Genomic DNA, 27,120 nt, shown 5'->3' on the forward strand with positions numbered 1-27,120 from the left:
CTTAGAACTTCAGGGGCCATCCACTGTGGCTGCACAGAAAAAATATTAATGATGGTTCATTACAGAACCGCAAGAGTGTTATATCGGTTTATAGAATCAGAGATGGCTTACTGTTCCTTTCCCGGATCTAGTGCTTAAGAATGTTGCGCTCTTCCACTTTGACAGCCCAAAGTCTACAACCTAGGGAATAAGTTTTTTTTTTGTAACTTTATAAGTAAATAGATCATTTTTACAGGTCGTCAATAGTGCGACTTGTAGAGGAAAATTAAGGCATTTAGTTGTTGTACTTGTACCTTTACATTCTAGTTTCTGTCGACGAGAAGATTGGAAGATTTCAAGTCCCTATAAGTAATTCATTCCCCTAGCCAGCAACAACAATGGAGAACCCGTATTCTCTCAGCCTTTCACATGGTTTTGTTCTTTTTATGGAAGATGAAAGTCTTACAACATCAAGGGCCATCCTAAGTTTCTTGTCCTATGGCTGATTCGAGCTATGAAGTATTTTGAATAGACTCCATCTAATCATCACAACCGGAAATAAACAAATTAACACAGGGTGCAAAATAATCTATAACGCATTTCAATAAGGAGCAACACTACTTCCAGATCAAGAGATCAATAATCTCACCTTGGCAGATACTCCATTGATAAGAATTCACTTAAGAGTTGTTACTGATTTCTGAAAGTCTTGTAGATTCAGAGCCCAACGTGCGGATCATCCTGAGTATGCCACAACCATTAAAGTATTTGCCATGCTAATTAACTATAAGATTTAATCTTTAAATATAGATGTAATTAGTTTTTAAAAAAAGGCAGAACTTACTATTTGTCCGACACAAACTTTCTCTATAATCTGGAAGACAAAAGAGCTATCACCCATTCCTGACAAAAATGAGCACACAAGGTTTATAAGTTATTTATCACTCTCAATCGTGGGATCTGAAATAAACATAAAGCCATAATGATAAGGTAAAGCTAACATAAGGCATTGATCATCAAAAACTTTCAAATTTAAGACAAGAACCTCCTACGGCAACTATAAAACATGCAATCAAGGTGATGAAGAAGCTAAAACTTTTCTAAATATCATGGTGTTTGAACAGCAGCAAGACGAACCTCTGCCGTATTTGAGCAGCGGCAAGAAGAATGCATAAACTCACCATAGTTGAAATTGATGGTATTTGAGCAGCAGCAAGAAGAATGCATAAACTCACCATAGTTGGAATTGATGCTTGACAGAGATTGTTCTTTCAGATTTTGGAGCTGTGAAGCTGTTGGAACTTCAATTGGTCACCTTCGATGATGTTTGGGCCGATTAAATGTGAAAGAGTGGGAGGAGAGGTGGAAACGACGCCAATGCTGGATTAATGTAGTATATTAAGGAAAATTGAAGCCGTTACATAGATGTTGATCGGATTTGGTGAGATCCGAAGGGGTACGGTGACTGAACCCCAAAAGCGATTTCAAAGAAACCCTAAAAAAATCTGGGTCAGCCTGTGTAAAAAAAAAATCAAACGGAGAAGCCCATTGCAATACATTGAGAGAATAGTCTTTAAAGAGCATGCCACGTGTCAGTAAAAGGACCATACTAAAAAGAGGACGTGTCTGCGGGAGGTGAGAGAAAACTCTCATTTATACATATAGATTTATTATTAGAGAGTAAAAAATGAGTTATAGAGTAAATTATTATTTTTTGTTCATCACTCTATTTTTGTCTCTAAAATAGAGTACCATTGGAGTATAATTCAATTTTTTTTTATAAATCATATTGATTATACGGTCTGCCTGGGAGTGTCTGATCCAAATTTGAATAATCGTTTGTTACAATTCACCATGTAAATCACTTGGGTCAAAACCCAAAAAAAATTAACTATTGAAGATGGTCTAACAATACCTACCCCTAATCATTCACAACTCGTTCATCTTTTTATTATATCATGTAAATTGTTTTTTATCAATTTTTTTAATTTTAGTTTTATTTTATCAGTTACCTATACGTCGGTGTTATCATTTCTTTGAATCATTCATAATTTATTTAGACAGTATAGTAGTAAAATTGACAAATGTTCATTTGTGGAGTTTATTGCAATTAAAAAGTTTTTTCTATATAAAAATTTAAAAGACATTTTCAGATGGGCTTTAATAGGAACATGTGGTTGGTTCTGATAAATTGGGTTACAGACTCGCCACTTGCAAGATTATTTACATGAAGAAAAGACAAGGAAGACATGAACTTCTGGCTTTCTAAGTTTAGATTAAAACTCCTGTTCCTTATTTCCCCAACAAGTTATTATGTTCATCATTTCCATATACCTAACGATCGCTGATAGTATTGCCTTATTCTATTTTCTTCAAATAAAATAAGAAAAAGAATAAAACAGATTTAGACTGATTATCAATAATCACACTCAAACAATAGCTCCGAAAGAAATTGCATCATTAATGCATCATTCAAATCAGCATCACAAACATATATGCTATATACTCACATGTAGAATCGAGCAAGCTTGGCCACATCAAGCAAAAACAAAACTTTTTCGTATCTGTGATTGTCAAATCAAATCATGCAGATATAATAATTTACTAGAAAAAGCCAAGTCCATGACAAATTGCTTTCATCATCTCAAAACCAACTTGCATTAGCACAATGACAAAAACACTTCACATGGTGCATGTCAATTTCTTTACCCACAAATAGTTAAAACTCCTGAGACTCACTATCTCAATTTCCCACCATTCACGTCTTCAAGGATCAACAAAAAAACAAGAACGATAACGTTCTTGTCTAGCTCTCTTCTTGTTTCATTACCCATTCTAAGCAAATAAGTGACAAACCAAAAAAACAGAACAAATCTTTTACACATGTTAAAGAGGATTTTTAAGAAGGAAAAAAACAAGTTTCTTTATTTGATTTCATTGTTTTATACATATTAAAAGATCTGATACGAAACTGTTTACAAACTCTTCCACACACACACAAGAACACAAAAAAACTGCTAAAAGGTTAGTAAAAACATAATTCAAAGTCCGTCTCTAACGATCTCTCCAACTGTAAAACATAACATGTTACATACTTCGGTTCTACATTTCACCAACCCTAAGCAGTTTCATCAGTTCGGTTAACAAAACCCCTCATGATCTCATCTTCTACTCAGTGTCAGAAGGCAAGAAACAAACCGGCGGAGAATTCGCCACTCCAGACGCGGTTTCATCAACCACCGCTGACACCGCCACAGGATCATCTACTTCATCAGCCGTCAAGGTCTGCAACTTCGGTTTCAACTCCTTGTTACAAAACTCTTCATACTCAGTTCTATCCCCTCCTTTCTTCTTAACTTCCACAACAACCAAAGACGGCGTCAGCTCGAATATCTCCGCAGCAATAGTCAAAGGACCTTTCACTCCTTGTCTCGACCCTTCAAGACTCACTCTACAATCCTTCTTCCTCACGGTAAAGCTCACAACTTTAGCAATCTCTTCCAGCTTCGATATAATCTTCGAAACCGGAGCTCCCGAGACAAACCTAGACCCTTCCCCATCATCATCAAACAGACCAGACAAATCAAACCCTTGCGAGAACGATATAATATCAAAAGCATTCAAACTCGCAGGCCTAGGCAACCCCCCAACTCTCCTCGCGGGCTTGAAAAACTCAACGTCCGATTCAGAAACGGTAGAAGACCGATCAGACTCAACGGAACCAGTCTCCAACTCATCGTCATCATCAACAACGTTACAAAGCTTATCATCTTCCACGTAGAACTTAACATGCTTAAACCCTTTCTTGAACCAAGAGTTCTCCATAATCTGAGGGAACGTAAACCGTTTCTCCGGATTCGTCTCGAGGAGGCGAGAACACAACCTCGTGAGCTCGGGAGAGAACCACCTCGGACACCTAAACTCTCCTTTGTAAATCTTCTTGTACATAGCCATAACGTTACGGTCGTGAAAAGGGAGGTAACCAGCCATCAAAACAAACAACACAACACCACAAGACCAGATATCAACTTTACCCGCGTCGTACCCCTTCCTAGCCAAAACCTCTGGCGCCACGTAAGCAGGGGTCCCACAGAACGTGTGGAAAAGCCCGTCCTGGCGAATCTGATCGGAGACAGCGCTGAGGCCAAAGTCGGAGACTTTGAGGTTCCCGTTCTCGTCGAGGAGGAGATTCTCCGGCTTGATGTCGCGGTGGTAGACGCCGCGGGCGTGGCAGAACGTGACGGCGGAGATCAGCTGCTGGAAGTACTTGCGGGCGACATCCTCCTTGAGGCGCCCTTTGGCGACTTTGTTGAAGAGCTCGCCGCCGCGGACGTACTCCATGACGAAGTAGATCTTGGACTTGGTGGCCATGACCTCGAAGAGCTGGACGATGTTGGGGTGGCGGACGCGGCGGAGGATGGAGATCTCGCGCTTGATGTGGGCGATGAGGCCGCCTTTGAGGATCTTCTCCTTGTCGATGACTTTGATGGCGACGCTCTCGTTTGTTTTGACGTTGCGGGCGAGGTAGACCTTGGCGAAGGTCCCGTGGCCGAGGAGCTTGCCCATCTCGTAGCGGCCAAGGATGAGAGCTTGCGGGGAGCTTCTCTCCTTGGGGAGGGATGTTTCTTTCGTTAGCTCCGCCATGTGGGGGTGTGGTGGATAAAGTTTAAACCTTTTTTGATGTGAAGAATCAGATCGAAATTGAGTCGGTGGTGGAGAAACCGAGAATCTGGGCGAGTCTGGGGGCTCGCTTGGATTTCGAAATTTTCACCTGTTGATTCTCTCTGGTTTGTGAGTTTTTGAGGTGTTGAAGGAGAAGAAGAAGAGGAATCTCTCTCTCTCTCTCTCTCTGTTTTTTAGGGGTTCACTAGAAATAGCATTGGCTCTGTTTCCATCGTTACCGTATATATTAGGGAATATGCTTTTATGAGTGTTTCCCATAAAGACAAAAATATTAATTAAAAATTTTGAGAAAATTTGTTACTATTAACTATTAAGTCTTTGGCTACTTGCGACATCGACTTGTGTATCTATATAGCTTTGTAATTAGTTTTGGGTTTATGCATGTTAACGATTCTTTTAAAGTACTGTATCGTCTTGATTTTAATGCGTTACTCAATAATTACTAATCATTTCCCAAAAGAAATCATTTGTTTCAGTTTAGAGAAAAAGCAAAGAGTAACATTAGCATGTTTTAAAAAAAATATCTCAACTTGCCATTTTAAATTATTTTATTGAAAGCCGACGAATATACGGTTCAAAATTTTTAGACGCGGTGAGCATTTTTGAGTGAGTGTAAGAGCATCATTCTCGTGAAGGAAAACCAGTTTTTAATTATGTTAATGTTTAATTATTACAACCTGAATATTTAAAACTTTCTTATTTTAATTCTTTGTTTATAATTGTTGTGATATTAGTTGCTGCACTTGTTCAAAATGTTGTTTATAATTTGTGTGATATTAGTTGCTTCACTTATTCAAAAATGTTGTGTGTCATGCTTCTTTACCAGAATACCACCACTTGTTTGCTACAAATACTTCAATACGAAAACATAAGTCACTATCTTGGTTAACAAAATCTTATTTTCAACCAACCAACAAAAATGTCATCATCAGAGCTATGTTTCGCTACTAATATTCATTTTTAGAACCATTAATGTCAAACAATCACGCAACAAAATTGTTGAGTGATGAAATAGAACTGTCAAAATACATGAATTGATAATGTTGAACAATAAAATAATACAAGTGGTTTACATCCATTCTTTTTCTTTACAATTGCTTTGTTTTAATTATTTTAAAATTATACCCTACATTAAAAGGCTTTTAAAGTGATGTTAAATCTAAATAGCAATATAATTGGTCGATTCAGCAACTAGAAGCTTAAAACTACTCTCTCTGTTTCATAATAGTTGATGTTTTAAAAGATGTTCGTTGTTTCAAAATAGATGAAGTTTTGATATATTTATATTATTTTGAACTTTACTGAAAAATGTGTAACCAATCAAATTTTGCAGTCATTTTTTTAATTGGTTGAAATGATTTTAAAATTATATTTGTAAAGTCAAAAAGAAAAGTAGATTTCTTAATCTTTGTAAAACGAGTCAAAACATCATGTATTGTGAAACAGAGGGAGTATATTCCATGGCATCATTTGAAGTTGTATTTTGTGTTAACAATAGTGTTACCTGTTATAAATCAATTGATGGATGTCCATAACCGGCTCATACGCTTAGAGAGAGAGGCGGCCGCGAGACTTAGAGAGAGAGAGAGAGGCGGCTACATGGTTTAGGAGAAAAGGAAACTCAATTTTCTTTTCCTTGTATGATTAGGATTTCCCTTTTCCTTTATGTTTATGAATTGTAATATTTCTTTTTATCTATCGTGAAATCTCCTATATAAAGGGAACACTTTATGATTAATAAAATACAGAACTTACAGATTTTAAATCCTAAGTTTCACAACACGTTATCAGCACGAAAGCCTCTAAAACACCCTGAGCCTAAAAACCAAATCGCAAAACCCTAACCCTAATCTACCCGGCGATTCAAACCCGACAAACCCTAATACGTTCGCGTCTCCGTTCTAGCTCGCGTCCAACGATCAGCCCCAACCCCTAGGCGTTCCTGATCCTAGACGACTTCAGCCTCAGCTCGCGTTCCCGGTTTGCTCCAGCTCGTTCGCGACAGGCGACCAAGGCGTTTCCAAGCCGATGTTCGAAACCCGATAGGAGTTGGCGCGCGTTCCCGATCCAGCAAGGACAACTCGCGACAGCAGCCTCAGTCCGTCCGCAAACAGCTCGATCCAACAACAGTCAGCTCGCGATCCGATAGGAGCCGACTCGCGTCTCGTTCGTGTCCAACTCGCGGTTCATCCTTTGGTGGTCTAGTTTCAACAATCTACAAACCTAAAGGTATTTTGAATTCTAAGAACATAATGAATTGAATCTGGTTGTTTGTAAAGAATGAAACCCTAAAATATAATCTCTAAGATGAAAGCCATAGGATAATCAATCCCTAATGAGTAAATCGAAGCTCTATAAGTTCGATCCCCAAACCTTAAAACGAGATTGATCCATTGATCAATTAAAATCAAAGCCTTAATGGTTTTGAATCTCAAATCAAATTCCTTTGATCTAAGATCTAATTTTCGAAAATCCTAAAACCCTAATTCGAAAACATTGATTGATTAAACTGATTGAATGTTGATTGAGATTGAATTGATCATCCTGAAATTGAAATTGCATGTTAATAAAATCAAAACCCTAAAACCATAGTTTTGAAAATCGATTTTATTATTTAAAATTGAACATTGATTGATTGATTTGATCACCTAGAACTATTGTTAAGATTGCTTAAACTTGAAATCTGAATAAATTAAAATAGTTTGGATTGTTTAAACTGAAACCTTAATAACCTAGTTTAGATTGTCTTTAAATCGAATATGAAACTGCTTACTAGGTTAATTTTTCTAGATCATATCATCTCGCGGCCGTGTGGCCTTGTTGCATTCATACCCTAATTTGATCACACTTGATTGATTGCAAATTGCACTTAGAACTTATTCTAGGAATGATATTGAATCAAATCAAATAGTTGTATGGCTTGTTCTTTTGTTTGGCCGAGATTTTGCTTGTCTGATTGCATCATGTATGAACTGATAGAAACCATGTTAGGATTGCAATTACATGACAAACTAAATGCATAAGAGTGAACCGATTGCATCCATGGCCATGCGGCTTGCTTATTGGCCGAGAGACATAGATCTTGGCTGTAAGACTTGATTGATTGTTTGAACATAAAACCCTAATCGTTTAAACACTAAAACCTATTCCTAAAATATCTAAAAAATATATCAGATGTCGAAAATCAACAACCTTGATTTTGCTGTCCTAAATCTCTCTGAAGATAATTACCTTCAGTGGACGCTTGATGCTAAGATCATCCTAAAATCCAAGGATCTCGGTGAATGTATCACCGAGGGCAATAATGCCAGTGAAAAAATCGATACAGAGCCATCTTGATCATTCGTCATCATCTAGCTGAGAGTCTCAAGGATCAGTATCTAATCATTAAGAATCCACTAGATCTTTGGAAAGAATTGAAATCGAGATATGATCACCAGATAACAGTGATCTTATCTTACCAAAAGCTCGGTTTGATTGGACGAATCTCAGGATCCAAGACTATAAGTCTGTAGACGAGTATAACTCTGCACTGTTTAAGATCGTTTCTAAAATGAAACTGTGTGGTGAAAGTATTACGGATGAGGACATGCTTGAGAAACCTTTTCCACTTTCCATGCAAGCAATATGCTGTTACAACAACAGTACCGTGAGAAAGGTTTCAAGACTTATGCTAATCTTATTTCTTGTCTCTTGCTCGCTAAGCAGAATAATGAATTATTGATGAGAAATAATCAGATGAGACCTCTTGGATCAGCTCCACTACCTGAAGCACACACGACAGAGGACAATAAAGAGTCCAACCACGTTCAAGGAAACGGCCAGGGTGGACGTGGTCGAGACAAATCGAGCGGACGTGGCCGCGGTCGAAGATCTTTTGGCCGCGGGCGAGGGAATGGTCGAGACCATGGACGAGATCGTGGCTTATTTGGAAGATGCCATGGTCGCGGCCGTGGATCTACATTCAAACCCCAACACTCGACCAAATCATCAGACAAATCCGTGTGGCATAGGTGTGGAATGAGCAATCATTGGGCTAAGACTTGTAGGACTCCCAAGCATCTAGTTGACCTCTATCAAGAGAGTTTGAAAGGGAAGAATCCTGAAGCCCATATGACATATCAAGATGATGAAAATGATTTCGATCATGAAAAAGACGGTCTTATGGATTATGAAACTTCAGATTGTCTTAAAGACTGAAGTTTGAATTCGACATTTGTAATCTAAATTTTGGTGTTCTTTGATTTGGTGTTTTCATTTCCAATGTTGTCATTTCTTTGAAACTTAATAATAAATGAATGGTTTTTATAAATGAAGTCTCTAAGCCACACGATCTTAAAAGACAAAAGATACTTCATAAACCTAACTCTGAAAAACGCCAACATCTCCACCATTGCGGGTATAGCTAGTCTCATAGAGGGTCATGGCCAGGCTAACATCATGTTGCCTATGGGTACACATCTTGAGATATCAGATGCCTTGTATTCACCCAAATCTAAGAGAAGTCTATTAAGCTTTAAAAACATTCGAATGAATGGCTTTCATATTGAAACCACAGGCGAAGGAAACAAAGAATCCCTTTAAATCTTTGATATCGTCCATGGCAATAAGAAAGTTTTTGAATCCATTCCCGCACTATCTACTGGTCTTTACCATGCTAAAGTCAATATGATCGAAGTCAATGCCACTTTTAACAAAGAAGCAATCGACAATTTCACTCTAAACTTAAACGACCATTCTCTTAAAGAGAAATGAATCATCCCTAAGCACATATCTTGTGTTGTTTGTTCCCAAGGGAAACTCATTTCTAGGCCATCACCAGTTAAAGTCACTAAGGAAATGATAAACTTGGCATTTACCAAGTTACTTGCTCAGATAACTTGATTACGAGCTCATTTCCAGACTATACGTCTTGGTAATACTGGTGAATTCACTTCCCAAACGTTTAATGATTACTGTATGTCCATGGGGGTAAGTGTGGAACACTCTGTGGCACATGTACATACACAGAACGGCTTGGCCGAATCATTTATGAAACGCATACAGCTCATAGCTCGACCCTTACTCATGAGGTCGAGACTTACGGTCTCAGCGTGGGGACACGCGGCCGATATTCCCCATTACAATTGCTTACGAGTCACGAGCCAGACATTTCCCATCTAAAGACATTCGGCTATGCCGTTTATGTTCCAATTGCTCCACCACAGAGAACAAAGATGGGACCTCAAAGGAGGATGGGGATATATGTTGGATTTGATTTCCCCACGATTTTAAAGTATCTCGAGCCAACTACGGGTGATTTGTTTAAAGGCCAGATACGCGGATTGACATTTCAATGAATCCGAACTTCAAACATTAGGGGGAGATAACAGTAAAATGGTAAAAGAAATATCATGGAATCAAACATCCATATCTTGGCAAGATCCTCGGACTCAAGAATGAGATTTAGAAGTCCAAAAGATTATACAAAAGCTAGCTTAAACAATTGCCAGATTCCGTTACTGACCCGAATAGAATGACTAAGACATATATACCAGCTGCTAATGCACCAATAAGAATTGATGTTCAAGAAGGACACGCTCAAGTTGCTACTGAGTCTAAGGCACGTTTTAAAACGTGGTAGACTAATAAGTTCCAAAAATAAGATCCCTTGGATATTAAAGAAAGTTGCTAATAAATCCGTGGACGAGGGAATCCTAGACATAGTCGATCCTAAGATGGACAAACTTAAAAGCCACAGCCGTGGATGAGGAAACCATATAAAAATGGTTGTACCTAAGGTGCCTAACAATGAGGCTTTGAACGTCAAGCTTCATGGTACTGAAGGTCATAATAAAACCTCAATAAGTTATGTCATGTACGGGAGACAAATGGAACAAGAGAAAGAATGTCGACATTGATGATATATTTGCATGCAGTGTAGCACTTGAGATTATGAAATGAATGAGGATCATGAACCCACATCCATACATGAGTGCGCTCAACGAATCAGATTATATCAAATGGAAAGGGGACGTGGAGTTAAGTTCATTAAGAAAAGAGAGGTTTTGGTCTCATAGTTCGGACATCTCTAGATATGAAACCAGTTGGACAAAACGAGTCTTTGTGAAAGAAATGATACATGGCGAGATAGCAAGATATAAGGCACTGCCATATGCACAAGGATTCCACAAAGACCAGGAATCAATTATGAATAGACATACTCCCCTGTGGTGGATACAACAAACATTTAGATTCCTAACAAGTATGGCCATAAAAGAAGAAAAATAGACTTGCGGTTAAAGGATATAGAAACCGCCTACTTGTATGGTCCACTGGATAATGAGGTATATATAAAAGTCCCAGAGGGTATTGAGTTGTCAAATGCAACATGTTCTCGAGAACTTAAGTATACAAGCATATGTTAATGATTTAAAATATCCTAGGAACCTCTGGAGAGATTTTTCAAACGGTTGAATACCTTAAGAAAGAATTCGAGATGAAAGATCTTGGGAAAAAAAAATTATGTTTGAGATTACAACTTGAGTACAGAAATGATGGTATCCTTGTGCATCAAATGACATATACATAAAAGGTACTCAAGATGTTTAATATGGCCGATTGTCATCCTCTGACCAGTCCCATGGTCGTGAGATCTCTCGGTCTGGACACTGATCCATTTCGTCCCAAAATGGACGATGAAGATGTCCTAGGTCCCGAAATGTCATATCTCAGTGCCATATGAGCTTTAATGTACTTGGCAACTCACACACGGCCTGATATAGCCTTTGCCGTGAACCTACTATCTAGGTTTAGCTCATGTCCGACATATAAAAATACATTTATATGAGATCTTAATTTGAAAATTACACCATGGTTTAAGTTTTTTGAAAAATGCACTGTACTTATGAATTTACTAAATTATCCAATCTGAATACTTTATTTTATCATCAATTTATATCATTACAATTTATTTAAAAACAAGAAAAAGATCTAAAAAAAATCTTTTTAATATCTACACAATATCTTCTTAAATATGTCTGCATATTTATTTTTTTGATAAAAAAAGAAGGGAACAAGCGAATGTCATCTATAGTCTTCTTCGTGATATTTTTTCCCAACAATATGAGAAGCTTTATTAAATGGTCCTTTCTATATATAGAAGATACAAAATATAATATACATTACTTACGGATACACCTACATACAGTCTACAGGTATTAAAATGGATTACATGGAAAAAATGTGAATCACTTTTATGGCTTTCATTTAAGTGAGTTACCAAACTATCTCTTTCTTTCACCACTGTATAAAATACACTGATAAAAAGCAGAGACCAAACTTGTAGAGATCTGTTTGACAAGAAAACAACGTAGGGATCTAAATAAGAACACTCTAAAAGACTTGCAAGAAGTCGATAGTGGAGTTTATTGTACCTTTGCAGATCAACATTTTCTAGCTTCTTTTGTTTTGATATTGATAAATTTCAAAACTCATTATCACAAACGAGTAAAATATCATTCAACACGCAAAGGATCAAGAATCATGTTATTTTTTTGAATGTACACACTCTAATGTCTAATGACAAACAAAAAGCGACAAAGAGCTAAGGTGCAATAATGCTTTTGAAATAGAATTATGGAACGAAAGAGAAACGTTATAGAAATAGAGAATTATTAGCATCATTATTATTATTAATTTTGAATTTATATTGTAATTATAGTAATATCTAATCTGGATAAAAATGTCATTTCATATTTAATAAAGTGTATTTTTCAAAAAAATAAAAAAGAAAGTATACTTTTCAAAATATAAACTATTAATAGAGTATTTTTCAAATTATCCCTATATTAAAAGGCTTTTAAAGTGATGTTAAATCTAAATCGCAATATAATTGGTTGATTCATAGCAACCAGAAGCTTAAAAAAATCTTCCATGGCATCATTTGAATTTGTATTTTGTGTTAACAATAGTATTACCAATCCTATTAGTTGTTAATAATCTTATGGAATAAAAAATCAACTATTCGTAGGGACAACAATGTTTAAACTTTGATTAATCGTAGGGAAAGACAATTAGCACCAGCTATATGAGTGGGTCAAGTTGGGGGTCTCGAGACGAATCTAGATCGTAGATTTACTAATTCATGTAAACATATCATTTTCTACCACACAACATGATCCACGTGGCGCAGAGCTGACATCATTGTTTTTTGCGGCTGTTAATTCAAAGCGATGGTTACTAGATTTTCTCTACACGTGTCAGAGTTATAACGATCGCTTATTTTAAGTGGTGTCGAGTTTCTTTTCTATCTGGTCTGTATTTGGGCCCCACGTACTTTGAACAGAACAGCTGTGAGTTAAATCACAGCCGTTGGATTGCCACATGAAACGTTTTGTTGTTGTCTTTACATGAAAAAAGCACACGGAAATTACGTAATCCAGCTATATAGTGTCGACAGAAAACAATAAGCGTGAAATTAGCAAGTGTTTATACGCCAAACTGCTTATCGAATAGGAACGTAAATTAATTCAACTATATAAATGGTTTAATTAAGAAAATCTAATTAATTAGTCTCTTTTAAACGGAAGTCAAATTTTCGGAAACTGTTGTTGAAGAGAGTCGGTGGATTAGTAGGTCAATGTATGCAATGGTCGGTCTGATCAAGAGTTTATTATAAGCAAGGGAGATATCATACTATAATATAGTAGTATATGAAAAGAAGTTAGATGGTCCATTTGGTACGATAATGATGTAAATGATAACGTAGTTATATTTCCTTAAATCTGATAAGCTAAGAAGATACAAGTAGTGATTGGTCAACAATACATCAACTCATGTTTCCATAATGATGTAACAATCGTAAACCAATAAATAGACAGCTGGATTACTAAACATTTGACAATTAACCTCGAATGTGGCTGTGGATCGTGTTTATTACGGATATGGATGATTGGATCGTGTTTTACGCTAACGTCAGAAAGTCCGTGAACTCCCGAGAAGCCTTAGTTGGGTTTGGGCTGGAGTTTAGATGTACGAAGTTAGTTACCTCTTGGGCCTATAAATACATATGTCCATTTAATTTGGTCTCGTTTTAACATCTCTTTATCTCTCTTGGCCAACAAAAATTTGACACATGGAAATTACTTTACAATTTAAAGAAAAACAAAAATGCAAAAAAAAATTATCAAATACAAAAGAAATGTCGTTTATCATCTGATTTCTATTAATTTCTTTTTCTTTACAAAATGAAATCCCACTACACCCTCTCTTTGAAACCCACTCACGTTACAATATATTTAAATTCAACTGTACCTCATTTAGAAATTGTAAGTTACCTTTTCTTGCAATAGAGCTCCATTGATTCTCTTTGAGATTTCAACTTCTAACCTCATCTATCTAAAACTTCTAATGTTAGTACTCATAGTGCAAATCTACAATTTTAGATGAAGATCGAAATAGCTTCTCACCAAACAGTGGCACAACAATAGTCTTCAAAATATTTCTTTTTTCTAACTAAATGAGCAAAAGAATATGCTATGGATTGATAGGTCGGAACGTACTCAAAATTGGAGGATGAAGAATCAAATTCAGGTTTGTGAAACTAAAAACACCCAAACTCTCATTCTCAAATTAGTTTACTTTTCATGAACTTTTCACTCTTTTGATCTATTTATAACTTTTTTCTTTTTTAGATATTGATAAAAGCTACATACTTCATAGTGAAAAAGGTAAAGGCAAACAAGATATTTAATAACATTTTTTAAATGGACAAAATCAATTTCGATTTGTTGAACTATGTTTATTTGGTGTAGTGGCAATAGTTAAGGAAAACAGAACCGTCCGAAGCCCCTAAGAAATTTAAAAATCACCACAAGAAAAAAAAATTATATATTTTTATTGCAAGTATAGTATAAGACAAGAAAAACTTAAAAGAGTACTAGGAAAACAATACTACACGAAAAAAATACATATAAAGGAAAAAAGACTATAAAATATATTAACGTCAACTATTTGCAAAAATATGCTTTTTATATGTAATGATTTTTTTTTGGTTTTGTTAAATAGATTACTATATAACTTTCATCTTGTGTCCATGCATATTGACTGTTGTAATATAAACAACATAATTTCAATTTTCCTTTTAAGTTTACCAGTAAATATAACTCTATCAATAACATTTATTTCCACTGTAAATTACATAACCCTCCAGATAAAATTTTCCATTGCAAATTATTAAAACAAAAATGTATAGAGTTATAAAAACAAATGCCCGTGCCATCTATACTAGTGTTTACTAAAGCGATGAGCCTATACTCAAGATAAAGAAATTGTGAGATGCCATTGTTTATTTTTCAGGCTCTCGATTTACACTGCAACATGTGGATTATGAATTGTTATAACTATACCAAAACAACTCGGGAAAATATCCGTTTTCCAAAAGAAAAACACAGTAGATTCACCGAAACCGCAAAACATTCAATGCGTTTGTATGGAAGAACCTCAAGATTGCAACATAATTTGAAGGGGCATCATAACACACACAGCAAAATATTTGGTGCTACGACTATTCTCGGCCCTGTATTTTTTTTTCTGTTGTATAAATATATGGACCCATATTAAAAAGCCCGTCATCAACGAGTCATTGTGGGCTTATGTTTTTATTGTGAGAAACAATGGTCAGTACACTCAATTACTCATGATAATGACGAGTTCACTGCAAGGGTTTCACGCTCGTCGCTCGATAACAGCAGAGACCGTCACTGTTTTTAATACTATTAAAGATTACAGAGATGCAAAGTAGTTGGTGCTGAGATGTAAGAAGTTTGACTAAAATAAGTTTGAAGCTTTGACCAGCCCCATCTTCATTCCACCGACTGCCAACCCACCAGTCAAATCCTTCTGTCTTCACCATTTTCATAATCTATTATATATACCGAGTTTCAACACCTACTAATCCTATCATTTCGTATTTCATAAATTTCTAAAAGTTATATTCACTCGGAATACAATTTTAAAATGATGTAAAACCAGTACTTAAGCGAGGTTAACGGAGAAACAAAACTTCAGATTTATGGAGATGATATGAAAACAACTTGGGATGCTTGAAGAATTGGCAAGTAATATGCTAGCTTGAAGAGGTTGCGAAAGTGTTACCACTGACTTATTTTTCTTCTTGTCTTTTGCCAACGGTTATATGTTACCTAAGAAAAAAGGAACTTCATTTTAGGAATTTGTGTTACCTTTCATTCGAGTCAATTATCATTTTAAAAAATTATTATACTTATTTATGCCTCTCATTTTATGTAATCTTATTATTTGTTAAGTTACATATAGTCAAATGTTATGCAAATTATTAGTTCTTCGTTCTCCACCTTGGCTCCAGAGGTCACATGGTGCACGTTATCGTGCTTTCGCATACATAAGAGTATTAACTTTATAATTTATGATTTTAAGACAAAACATAGTAATCATTTTTATCTAAACGTTTATTCATTCCGTTATTTCATATAAAATATGTTATCAACTAAAAACAACCCAAAAGCTTATCAAGTGAGACTGCTTTTGTTCTGATTCATTTTTCTAACAGCACCAGCATCGTATAACAGAATCGAGAGATTTTTGTTTATTCCGTACAAATACAACAGTATCGTATGTTTAGGTATCTCTATTTTCGTCACACTGAGAATAATGAAATGAAAGACATAAGTTATGATTCTTTAAAAATATATAATTGATATGAAGTTATAACATCACAAGAATTTCATTATTTTGCAAAGTTCATTCACGTTTAAGAAGAACCCATATGAGCATCTTAACAAGCTATTATACAGAAATATGCATCTAAAAACGAATGTATATGCAGTTCAAAAAAAAAAAAAAACCGAATGTATGCATTTAAACTGGTTGCTGGGATGGGATAACACACACACATACATATATATTAATATATGAATTATTGCGCCTAAAGAAAATACATAAATTTGTAATGTAAATCTATACCGCCAAAAGTATGTATGTCCCATGCATAATTGATCAAAAAGAAAATTAAATTAATATTTTTGTTGTTGTCTTCTGCAAATGCTAGTAGTGCTATCATTATCATCATTGTTTTTTTTTATATTGATATTTCCAGAAACAAATATAAAGAAAAAAAACAAACACAGTAAGTAGAGGTAGAGCCTGGGACGGATTTTGCGGATAATTTTAAAGTATCAGATTTAAATCATTATCCGGTAGATTCATAATTTTATTATTCTTATCCGGATCCGGGGTTCTCGGATATCCGGATGTCGAATATCTTTCTAAAAATTGTAATATCCGGCGGATATCCGGATCCGGACTTGGATTCTTAAAATAAATAAAAAATAATATTAATATATATAAAATATGAACAATAATTTTTTTTAAAAAAATATATATAATTTTTAATTATTTCTATGTATAATATTACAAAATTTACATAAAAATATATATACTATTATAAAAATGAAAATATATCAAATAAAATTAATTTTTATATATGAATATTACTATTTTTTAAATATTTATTAATAAAACTTACGGATCCGGATATCCAGACTAAAAAATTAAGATATCCGGATCTGAATACGACTTTGACGGATCTAATATTTTACTATTCGGATCTGGAATCGGTCCCTACGAATATCTAGATTTTCGAATCGGATCTGGATCGGATTTCGGATCGAATCCGGATCTCGGATAAAAGTTCTAGGTCTAAGTAGAGGCACACAATAATGAAAGACGTTACAAGTCCAAAATTTAGTTATAAAATTAGAAAATATTAAAAAGCTAAGACCAACGAAACATAAATGCTATTTTCTTGCATCAACTGTATAAAAAGAAGTTTTCCCACCAAATGGTCAAAACTTGGATCTTTGACAATTTTGTTCCAGTTCATCATGCTCTAAGTTTAGTATTTATTTATTATCTTACAGGTTTTTGTTAACTTCGAATTTATTTGTAAATATAGATGTTTTAGAACACATATCTGGCACATATAACCAACTTTATGTAAAATGCATGACTATTGCTATTTACATTTCGACGTGTTTCTTCGTAGGGGTTGCCAATAATTTTTAAAGATAATTTTACGATTAAATAGTGATTTAAAGTCTTATAGTTATGAAAATGCGACAATTCTAGCATCCAACATTTTTATTTGCATCATAAATACCATTTTAGAACTCAAAACTAACGAAATTTGACCGACAACAACATTGATGTCTTTGATCACGAAATTTCCACAAAGAGAATAGTCATTTGTCTGCGTAATTAGACAGCAAACTTGAGGGTGTTTATGTAACTTTACCTAATAAACAAAAAAAACGAAAGAAGATGGCGAAGAAAACGGAAAGTGTAGAGAGAGAGAAATAAAAAGAGAGATAGAGAGAGCTGGATTCACATGGCCTTGTTCTTCTTTCTCTCTCCTTTTTCTCTCTCTCTCTCTCTCTCCACATTTGATGATCATTACCAACCAAACTAATTGAAATCCATTTGTTCTCTCTCTCTCTCTCTCTCTCTCACACTCTCTTCTCTGCTCTTCTCTGCGCCTCTAACGTCATGGCTGACGATAGGGTAAGCTACTTTTGTTTCCCTCTTTCTCTTGTTTTTTCAGGGAAGATCCTGTTTTTGTTTTGTCTGCATAATTTACCCTGTTAGTTAGTGGTCTTTGCTGCAACAGCTTTGGTCGGAGAATCTTGTTCTTACAGATTATTTTTCGGATAAGGAATCTATAGTTAGTTTATCTTGAAGTTGAATGGTTTTCGAGTTCTGGGTTTGTCAAAAGTTAATTTCTTTTCGAGTTACCATTGAGATCTCTGAGCTTAAATGTTTTTACTTTTGAGAAGAAATATTTTTTTTCTTACTGGACTAGCTTAGCTACCTAACTCTTCTTTAGCTTTTTTACTTGAATAGGAAAAAAAAGTGATTTGTTATCTCCTGAGATGTGTAAATTAAGCATCTTTATGTGTGGATGGATGATTCATGATTATCGATCTAGTTTGTACTCTAATTACTAGATCCATAATTGGAAACTAGCTTCATTCTTTGTTTTGTTTTTGTTATATGCGTTTCTCCTTTGCGTACTTTACTTCTCGCGTGACAAAAAAAACTATATTTATATATATATATATATATTTTCTGTAACGGCTAATTCCTTAACCCAATCTTTTTGACTAGTTAAAGTTTCCTTCTTTATTCTTTTGATTCTCAGACAAGCATTATTATTATTTTTTGCTTTTGAATTATAAGTGGAATCAATGTTTTTTTCTTGCAGGAGATGCCGCCGGCTGCTGTAGTTGATGGACATGACCAAGTCACTGGCCACATAATCTCCACCACCATCGGTGGTAAAAACGGAGAACCAAAACAGACAATAAGTTACATGGCGGAGCGAGTTGTCGGTACAGGCTCCTTCGGGATAGTGTTCCAGGCGAAGTGTCTGGAGACTGGAGAAACCGTGGCGATAAAGAAGGTTTTGCAAGACAGGAGGTACAAGAACCGAGAGCTTCAGCTGATGCGTGTGATGGACCATCCGAATGTTGTTTGTTTGAAGCATTGCTTCTTCTCGACCACGAGCAAAGACGAGCTGTTTCTGAACTTGGTTATGGAGTATGTCCCTGAGAGCTTGTACCGAGTTCTGAAACATTACAGCACTGCTAACCAGAGGATGCCGCTTGTTTATGTTAAACTCTATATGTACCAGGTAAACAACACAGCTTTCACATTCACAACGATATAGATATTAAATCTTTTTTTTTTGTTGTGTCAGATCTTCAGAGGACTTGCTTACATTCACAATGTTGCTGGAGTTTGTCACAGAGATCTAAAGCCTCAAAATCTTCTGGTATGTGTTAAACTCTTGTGTGTTTTCTTCTCTTGTTTTCTTTTATTTGCTAATCTGTTTTTTTTGTACAGGTTGATCCTCTGACTCATCAAGTGAAGATCTGTGATTTTGGCAGTGCGAAACAGCTTGTAAGATTTCAAAACATATAAACTCTTTCAAACTTGTAGTATTGTTCATTTTGATATTGTGATTTACTTGATGAAATTTACTTTTGCTTCAGGTTAAAGGTGAAGCCAACATCTCTTACATATGTTCAAGATTCTACCGTGCACCTGAACTTATATTCGGTGCCACTGAGTACACAACTTCCATTGATATTTGGTCTGCTGGTTGTGTTCTCGCTGAGCTTCTTCTTGGTCAGGTAAACAACTTTTTTTTTCATTAGTCACCTTCTTTTGTTCCCCTTGTTAGGACTCGTTGTAATGGTGTTGTGTTCTTATGAGTGCAGCCACTATTCCCTGGAGAAAATGCTGTGGGTCAGCTCGTTGAAATCATCAAAGTAAGAATCTCTAACAATGACATTTTGCAAAATTAAATTCATTGGCTACAAATACTCACTGTGCAAGGTTGTTGGAAACAGGTTCTTGGTACACCAACTCGAGAAGAGATCCGTTGTATGAATCCACACTACACAGACTTTAGGTTCCCGCAGATAAAGGCACATCCTTGGCACAAGATTTTCCACAAAAGGATGCCTCCAGAAGCCATTGATTTTGCATCAAGGCTGCTTCAGTACTCTCCAAGTCTTAGATGCACAGCGGTGAGTGTTGCTGTTTCTCTTGAAACCTCCTCTTGTCTCTTAAGAATCTAAACTGAAATGCTAAATAGTATTTTTGTTTCTGTTAGCTTGAAGCTTGTGCACATCCGTTCTTTGATGAGCTTAGAGAACCAAATGCTCGTTTACCAAACGGACGGCCTTTCCCGCCGCTCTTCAACTTCAAACAAGAGGTAGCTGGAGCTTCACCTGAGCTGGTCAACAAGTTGATTCCAGACCATATCAAGACGCAGTTGGGTCTAAGCTTCTTGAATCAGTCTGGAACTTAAACAAACGATCAAAAAGACAAGAACTTTTTTATATATAATTGTACCATTACTCAGAGCCAGAAGAAGGTTAGTTGAAGGCACGTGGAGGACACAGTTAGAGGTTTTGCCTCCTCAAAACTCGTTCCAGGAATGAAGGTCAAAAAAGACAAGCTTCTCTACAACCTGACTTCCCCCAAGCCTGCAAGAAAAGCTACTCAGTTGTATCTTCTTCTTCTTCTTTTGTCCTTTTTTAAAAATGTTTGGTTAAAGCAAAGAACAAAATCTTCTCTTTTTGCTTTATTCTTACTGCATCTGTAAATGAGTTTAGTCAGAGATTTTTATATAGTAAAGTTTGAGCAGAAGGTGAAAGAATCTTTACTCAAAAGAGATCCCCAAAGTCTGCCAGAAGAGGAAGGCTGGAGTTTCTGTAGTTTAAGTGGTTGTGGCTCTTTTTTCTTTTTGTTTCCTTTCTCCTTTTTAATGCTTCTGCTTTGTTGTTGTTACCAAATTTTATGAAATGGTTTGCTTATGTCTCATTTTCTTACAAAGACATCTCTAGAAATGTTCTCTTTCTGCATTAGGGAGGGGTATGTATTCATTTTAACATTTGATGTGATTTGATTTTTAATGGGGTTTTAAATGATTTCAATAAGTTGCAGAGATTTAAGTGCCTTTTGTTAAACTACTCTAGAATATCACCTAAAACTATGGGATTTGAGTTTTAATTTTTTTAACTAAGAAATCATACCTAAACACCCTAAAATCACCTGAAAACTTTAAAACTCCACAACTTAAAATATTTTCAATAACAGTGGATTTCAGAGTACTTTAAGAAATGTCAAATTCAATAACAGTGGATTTTAAATGAGTTTTTAAAATTCATGTTTCAATAACAGTGGATTTGTCATTTTAATACAAATCACCTGAAACTCTCAGTTGAATACATGCCCTGAGAGAAGAGAAACTCTCCGTCGCTCAGCTATTGTTTCGTAACAATATTTCCATAAAAGCTCATTCTATATAGTCTTCACTTGTTTGAGAAGACAACAATCCGTTGTAGTCTAGCTGGTCAGGATACTCGGCTCTCACCCGAGAGACCCGGGTTCGAGTCCCGGCAACGGAGTTTTCTTTTTCTTTTGTTTTATTATAATTTTGACCTAATTAAGTGAAGCCAAGGGTACTTTCGTCATAGTGTAAAACCCTAAAATAACTTCATATAATTGCCCCAACGCCGCCGGCGCTGTTCTTCTGCCACTCTCTTTGCTCATCTCCCTCTGACTTTGCATCCCTTAATCCTCAGAATGGTACCTTTGACTGCTTCCTCCTTATGTTTCCATTCGAAAGATTAAGTCTTTTTGGTGTAATATTCTGTTATTTATGATGCAGGCGTCAGAGAAGAAGCTCTCGAACCCAATGAGGGATATCAAGGTTCAGAAGCTCGTTCTCAACATCTCCGTTGGTGAGAGTGGTGATCGTCTCACCCGTGCCTCCAAGGTGATACTCACTAAGTAGAAAAGTTTGAGACTTTTACTTGTTAGCATCATGGGAAATGGATTTAGTCATAGTAAGTGATATAAAGCCTTTATATTTGTATCGTTGATGGAGGGGTTTTGGTGTAATTGTGTAGGTTTTGGAACAGCTCAGTGGTCAAACACCTGTCTTCTCCAAGGGTATGTCTTAACATATTCTGTTTAGAGTCTCTCATAATATGTTTTTATGTGAATTTTTTTTGAGAGTTTAGAGTATGTGTTTGATTGTAAACAGCGAGGTACACTGTGAGGTCTTTCGGTATTAGACGTAATGAAAAGATTGCGTGCTACGTCACCGTGAGAGGAGACAAGGCAATGCAGCTTCTTGAGAGTGGCTTGAAAGTCAAGGAGTACGAGCTGTTGAGGAGGAACTTCAGTGACACTGGCTGTTTTGGATTCGGTATCCAGGAGCACATTGATCTTGGAATCAAGTTAGTGTTTGTGTTCAAAGTTATTTTGTTTTTTTTTGGGATAGAGTAATGTTCTTATTATTCTGTTATTTTGTCTTAGGTACGATCCTTCTACGGGTATCTATGGAATGGACTTCTATGTTGTTCTTGAACGCCCGGGATACCGTGTTGCACGTCGCCGTAGGTGCAAGACTCGCGTTGGGATTCAGCATAGAGTTACCAAGGATGATGCCATGAAGTGGTTCCAAGTTAAGTACGAAGGTGTTATCCTCAACAAGTCTCAGAACATCACTGGTTGAAGAGTTTGTTTCTTTTCATTTTGTTTTGTGGTGTTGGCTCTTTTTTATAATTTGCGGTTCTGGATGATAAGGCTTTGTTGTTGTGGTGGTAGAATCCTCAAGTACCCTCGAGATATGAACAATTTTTTTTGGAGGTTATCTTTATCAGTTTTAAACTCTATCTACTTTAAACAAACTCCAAGCCGTATCTGTTGTTTCTAATTTACATATCAGAGAGAAATTGGACTGAAAATTTTTAAATCAGGAGGATCTGAGTAGCTCGAGAATCTCACTCTTCTTTAGCTTTGAGTAGCCTTTGAGTCCTTTGTTCTTTGCAACTTCTTTGAGCTCTGCAAGTTTCATAGTTTCAATCTCTTCCTTCTCTGTTTCTTCCATACTGCTCTTTGTTATTGGAAGCTTACCTCTTTGACCTGGAGCAGATGGTCTAGTAGGAGATCTCTTGGCAAAACTAGACGGTGGCCGAGCTACTTGTCTCTTAGGCGGCTCTATCCTTACACCAGCATCTCCTACATTTTGCAGAAGTCAATTATATTAACTAATTTGCAAGAAGATGGATTTGTGATTCAACTCAAAACAGTTTGGATTACCATCAGTTTTATCTCTTGGTTTCTCAAGAACGTCAAGAATAGCTTTACTCAGCGACTCATTCCCAGAAGATGCAAGTCCTTTCTTCTCATCAGTTCCCTGAGACTCCTCACCTTTGGAGATGGAAGCTTGAATCCGTCTGAAGAGAGAAATGATCTCCTCTTGCTTGGCTTTACTCGGGTCTAAGCTCTGTACATCATCAGACGGATTCTTGCAACAAACAACATATCCTTTCTTTGATCTCCAAGTTAAAGAGGAAGACCAAGCCTTTTCTCCATGCCAGCTTCTTCTATCACCATCAAACGCTGTTCTTGAAAAACTCTGCCCAAAGCTCGTCGAAAGAGTATCTGCAAATCTGTCTAAATTCAGTTAAGCTGCACAGGAAAATTGCTTCTCTTAGCTCCTAATGTTTCTCTCTTTAAGATAGCTACAACAGTCGGCACTGAAACAAACTCATATTTCTACTGTAACAAGATTATGATGTTGTAAGAAGAATCGGTTACCTCGAACGTGAAGATGATTGGCTCTCGTGAATTCTTGTTTGATCAACGAAGGAAAATGAAGAGCCAAGTCCATAGGTTTAGCCTTTCCCTTAGAAAAGCTGAGAAATCTTATTGCAAGTGAATCGTAGTCTCTCCTCTTGATTCTCTCTTAGGCTTCATTTCCTCACAAAAAGCCAAAACCTTTATATGTCGGGTCCATTTACAGCTCTTCAGAAATTTGTGGAACGTATGTTGCTAAAAGCTTAAGTTTTTAAAACATCACTTTTCACTTAAAACTCGAAACTTTATTACTGAAGAGTAACCTTTTTCTTACGACCAACCTTTTCCCGCGTTTTCTCATCTCATGAGCAGAGGGGGGAGATAAGACATGGCGATGTTGTCGGCGAATTTTTCTTCCTCAAGCTTCACTTTCGTTCCCTCTCGCCGCTCTCAAACCCACAAGGAGACCGCAAGCGTCACCAGAGTTCGAAAAGATTCGATTTTCACTAAAGCATCGTTGAGAACTGCGTCCATCGAACACAGAGATCATCATCAAACCTTAACCGACGCGAACACTCGATTACGCAGACTCTGCGAATCAGGCGACCTAGAGAACATCGTGAAGCTTCTCCGCGCATCCAGAAAGTATGATATCGACCCGAGAACGCTATGCTCTGTTCTTCAGCTCTGCGCAGACACGAGATCGCTCAAACACGGCAAAGAAGTCGATTCCTTTATCCGTCGCAACGGCTTCGTCGTAGACTCGAACATGGGTTCGAAACTCGCGCTCATGTACACGAACTGCGGCGATCTGAGAGAAGCGAGACGAGTGTTCGATCAAGTCGAGATCGAGAAGGCTCTGTTCTGGAACATCTTGATGAACGAGCTTGCTAAAGCCGGCGACTTTAGCGGGAGCATTGAGCTGTTCGAGAAGATGATGGGCTCTGGCGTTGTGATGGATAGCTATACTTTCTCTTGCGTTTCCAAGAGCTTTTCGTCTCTGAGAAGCGTTGACGGAGGAGAGCAGCTTCATGGGTACGTTCTGAAACTTGGGTTTGGGGAGTGTAGCTCAGTGGGGAACTCTCTGTTGGCGTTTTATTTGAAGAATGGGAGAGTTGACAGCGCGCGTAAGGTGTTCGATGAAATGACTGAACGAGATGTTATTTCTTGGAACTCTATGATTAATGGGTATGTATCGACCGGTTTGACGGAACAGGGGTTATACATGTTTGTAGAGATGTTGTGTTCGGGGATTGAGTTTGATTTAGCTACAGTAGTCAGCGTTTTCGCAGGCTGTGCTGATGATTCTTGTTTAGTGTCTTTAGGTAGAGCTGTCCATGGTATTGGGCTGAAAGCTTGTATGAGTAGAGAAGATCGGTTTTGTAATACACTGCTTGATATGTACTCGAAATGCGGTGATCTTGACTCTGCTAAGGCTGTGTTTAGGGAGATGAGTGATAGAAGTGTTGTCTCGTACACTTCCATGATTGCTGGTTACGCTAGGGAAGGTCTGGCTGGTGAAGCTGTGAAGCTATTTTCAGAGATGGAGGAAGAAGAAGGTATTAGTCCTGATGTTTACACCGTCACTGCGGTTTTAAACTGTTGTGCACGTAATCGGTTGTTAGAGGAAGGTAAGCGAGTCCATGAGTGGATAAAGGAGAACGATATGGGGTTTGATATCTTTCTATCGAATGCTCTGATGGATATGTATGCTAAATGTGGAAGCATGGGAGAGGCGGAGATAGTATTCTCTGAGATGCCTGTGAGAGATATCATCTCGTGGAACACTATCATTGGTGGCTACTCAAAGAACTGTTACGCCAACGAAGCTCTAAGCCTGTTTAATCTGCTATTGGAAGAGAAACGGTTTGTTCCTGATGAGAGAACCGTGGTGTGTGTGCTTCCCGCTTGTGCAAGTCTCTCTGCTTTCGACAAAGGCAGAGAGATCCACGGTTACATCATGAGAAACGGGTTCTTCAGAGACAGGCACGTTGCTAACTCCCTTGTGGACATGTACGCGAAATGTGGAGCGTTGTTGCTCGCGCGTTTGCTCTTTAACGAGATTGCTTCCAAGGATCTTGTCTCTTGGACCGTGATGATAGCTGGATATGGGATGCACGGGTTTGGAAAAGAAGCGATCGCTCTTTTCAATCATAAGAGACGAGAAGGTATAGAGCCTGACGAAATCTCCTTCGTCTCTGTGCTGTACGCTTGTAGCCACTCGGGACTAGTGGACGAAGGATGGAGATTCTTTAACATCATGAGACACGAGTGCAAGATCGAGCCGACGATAGAGCATTACGCTTGTGTTGTCGACATGCTCGCAAGAACCGGAGACTTGTCGAAAGCTTACCGGTTCATCGAGAACATGCCGATTCCTCCAGACGCTACGATATGGGGAGCGTTGCTTTGTGGATGCAGGATACATCACGATGTTAAGCTAGCTGAGAGAGTTGCAGAGAGGGTATTTGAGCTTGAACCTGAGAACACAGGGTACTATGTGCTGATGGCGAATATCTACGCGGAAGCTGAGAAATGGGAAGAAGTGAAGAGGCTAAGAAAGAGGATAGGGCAACGAGGGTTGAGAAAGAATCCTGGATGCAGCTGGATAGAGATAAAGGGAAGAGTTAACATCTTTGTAGCTGGAGACAGTTCACATCCTGAAACAGAAAACATTGAAGCTCTTTTGAGGAGGGTAAGAGCTAGAATGAGAGAAGAAGGGTACTCGCCGCAGACTAAGTACGCGTTGATCGATGCGGAAGAGATGGAGAAGGAAGAAGCTTTGTGTGGTCACAGTGAGAAGCTAGCGATGGGGTTGGGGGTACTCACCTCTGGACATGGGAAGATCATAAGAGTTACTAAGAATCTAAGAGTGTGTGGAGATTGTCATGAAATGGCCAAGTTCATGTCTAAGTTAACCGGAAGAGAGATTGTTTTAAGAGATTCAAACCGGTTTCATCATTTTAAAGATGGGCACTGTTCTTGCAGAGGCTTCTGGTGAAAAAACTGAACTTGCTTCATGTAATAATAAATTGTACTCCCTCCGTTTCAATATAGATGATGGTTTAGAAAAATTATTTTGTTTCAATTTACATGAAGTTTTGAGATTTTAAGGTTAACTTTAACTTTTTTGGAAACTGTTTAACCAATTAGATTTTACCGTCGTTTTTATAATTGGTTAACTGATTTTAAAATTATATTTCAAAAATGTTTTTTTAAGAAAAAGGTAATTTTCTTAATCTCTGTGCACTAAGGCAAAACATCAAGTATTATGAAACGGAG

General features: G+C 37.0%; 5 protein-coding genes and 1 non-coding gene across 8 annotated transcripts; 4 read left to right on the forward strand and 2 right to left on the reverse strand.

Moving 5' to 3' along the window:
• Nucleotides 1-3,147: 3,147 nt before the first annotated feature.
• Nucleotides 3,148-4,623, reverse strand: LOC106431799 (CBL-interacting serine/threonine-protein kinase 12-like). The gene has a single exon (NM_001315807.1). The coding sequence runs from the start codon at nucleotides 4,621-4,623 to the stop codon at nucleotides 3,148-3,150; it is 1,476 nt and encodes a 491-aa protein (NP_001302736.1).
• A 13,372-nt stretch (nucleotides 4,624-17,995) lies between these two features.
• Nucleotides 17,996-21,069, forward strand: LOC106431803 (shaggy-related protein kinase eta). The gene is made up of 8 exons (XM_013872628.3): nucleotides 17,996-18,240; nucleotides 18,941-19,369; nucleotides 19,436-19,510; nucleotides 19,582-19,638; nucleotides 19,731-19,871; nucleotides 19,959-20,009; nucleotides 20,091-20,270; nucleotides 20,357-21,069. The coding sequence occupies exons 1-8, from the start codon at nucleotides 18,226-18,228 to the stop codon at nucleotides 20,552-20,554; spliced, it is 1,146 nt and encodes a 381-aa protein (XP_013728082.1). The 5' UTR covers nucleotides 17,996-18,225; the 3' UTR covers nucleotides 20,555-21,069.
• A 514-nt stretch (nucleotides 21,070-21,583) lies between these two features.
• On the forward strand, nucleotides 21,584-21,656 carry TRNAE-CUC. Its single transcript has one exon. It is a non-coding gene; the product is annotated as a tRNA-Glu (tRNA).
• Nucleotides 21,657-21,683: 27 nt separating this feature from the next.
• Nucleotides 21,684-22,911, forward strand: LOC125580649 (60S ribosomal protein L11-2). 2 transcript variants are annotated; one of them, XM_048745496.1, is made up of 5 exons: nucleotides 21,684-21,837; nucleotides 21,920-22,027; nucleotides 22,161-22,203; nucleotides 22,298-22,493; nucleotides 22,573-22,911. In XM_048745496.1, the coding sequence occupies exons 1-5, from the start codon at nucleotides 21,835-21,837 to the stop codon at nucleotides 22,769-22,771; spliced, it is 549 nt and encodes a 182-aa protein (XP_048601453.1). In that variant the 5' UTR covers nucleotides 21,684-21,834; the 3' UTR covers nucleotides 22,772-22,911. The 2 variants fall into 2 exon arrangements, with proteins under 2 accessions (XP_048601453.1, XP_048601451.1); XM_048745494.1 differs by lacking the exon at nucleotides 21,684-21,837 and having other exon boundaries at nucleotides 21,911-22,027.
• BNAC01G11170D lies at nucleotides 22,912-24,166 on the reverse strand. 2 transcript variants are annotated; one of them, XM_013872625.3, is made up of 4 exons: nucleotides 23,860-24,166; nucleotides 23,359-23,703; nucleotides 23,173-23,277; nucleotides 22,912-23,100 (listed from the first exon to the last, which is right to left on the reverse strand). In XM_013872625.3, exons 1-4 carry the CDS (start codon nucleotides 23,930-23,932, stop codon nucleotides 23,012-23,014), a joined length of 612 nt encoding a protein of 203 aa, XP_013728079.1. In that variant the 5' UTR covers nucleotides 23,933-24,166; the 3' UTR covers nucleotides 22,912-23,011. The 2 variants fall into 2 exon arrangements, with proteins under 2 accessions (XP_013728079.1, XP_013728078.1); XM_013872624.3 differs by having other exon boundaries at nucleotides 22,912-23,277; nucleotides 23,860-24,157.
• Nucleotides 24,057-26,957, forward strand: LOC106431800 (pentatricopeptide repeat-containing protein DOT4, chloroplastic-like). Its single transcript, XM_013872623.3, has one exon. The coding sequence runs from the start codon at nucleotides 24,227-24,229 to the stop codon at nucleotides 26,837-26,839; it is 2,613 nt and encodes an 870-aa protein (XP_013728077.1). The 5' UTR covers nucleotides 24,057-24,226; the 3' UTR covers nucleotides 26,840-26,957.
• The last annotated feature ends 163 nt before the right edge of the window (nucleotides 26,958-27,120 follow it).

Source organism: Brassica napus, chromosome C1, assembly GCF_020379485.1.
Source record: "Brassica napus cultivar Da-Ae chromosome C1, Da-Ae, whole genome shotgun sequence".
Lineage (NCBI taxonomy): Eukaryota > Viridiplantae > Streptophyta > Magnoliopsida > Brassicales > Brassicaceae > Brassica > Brassica napus.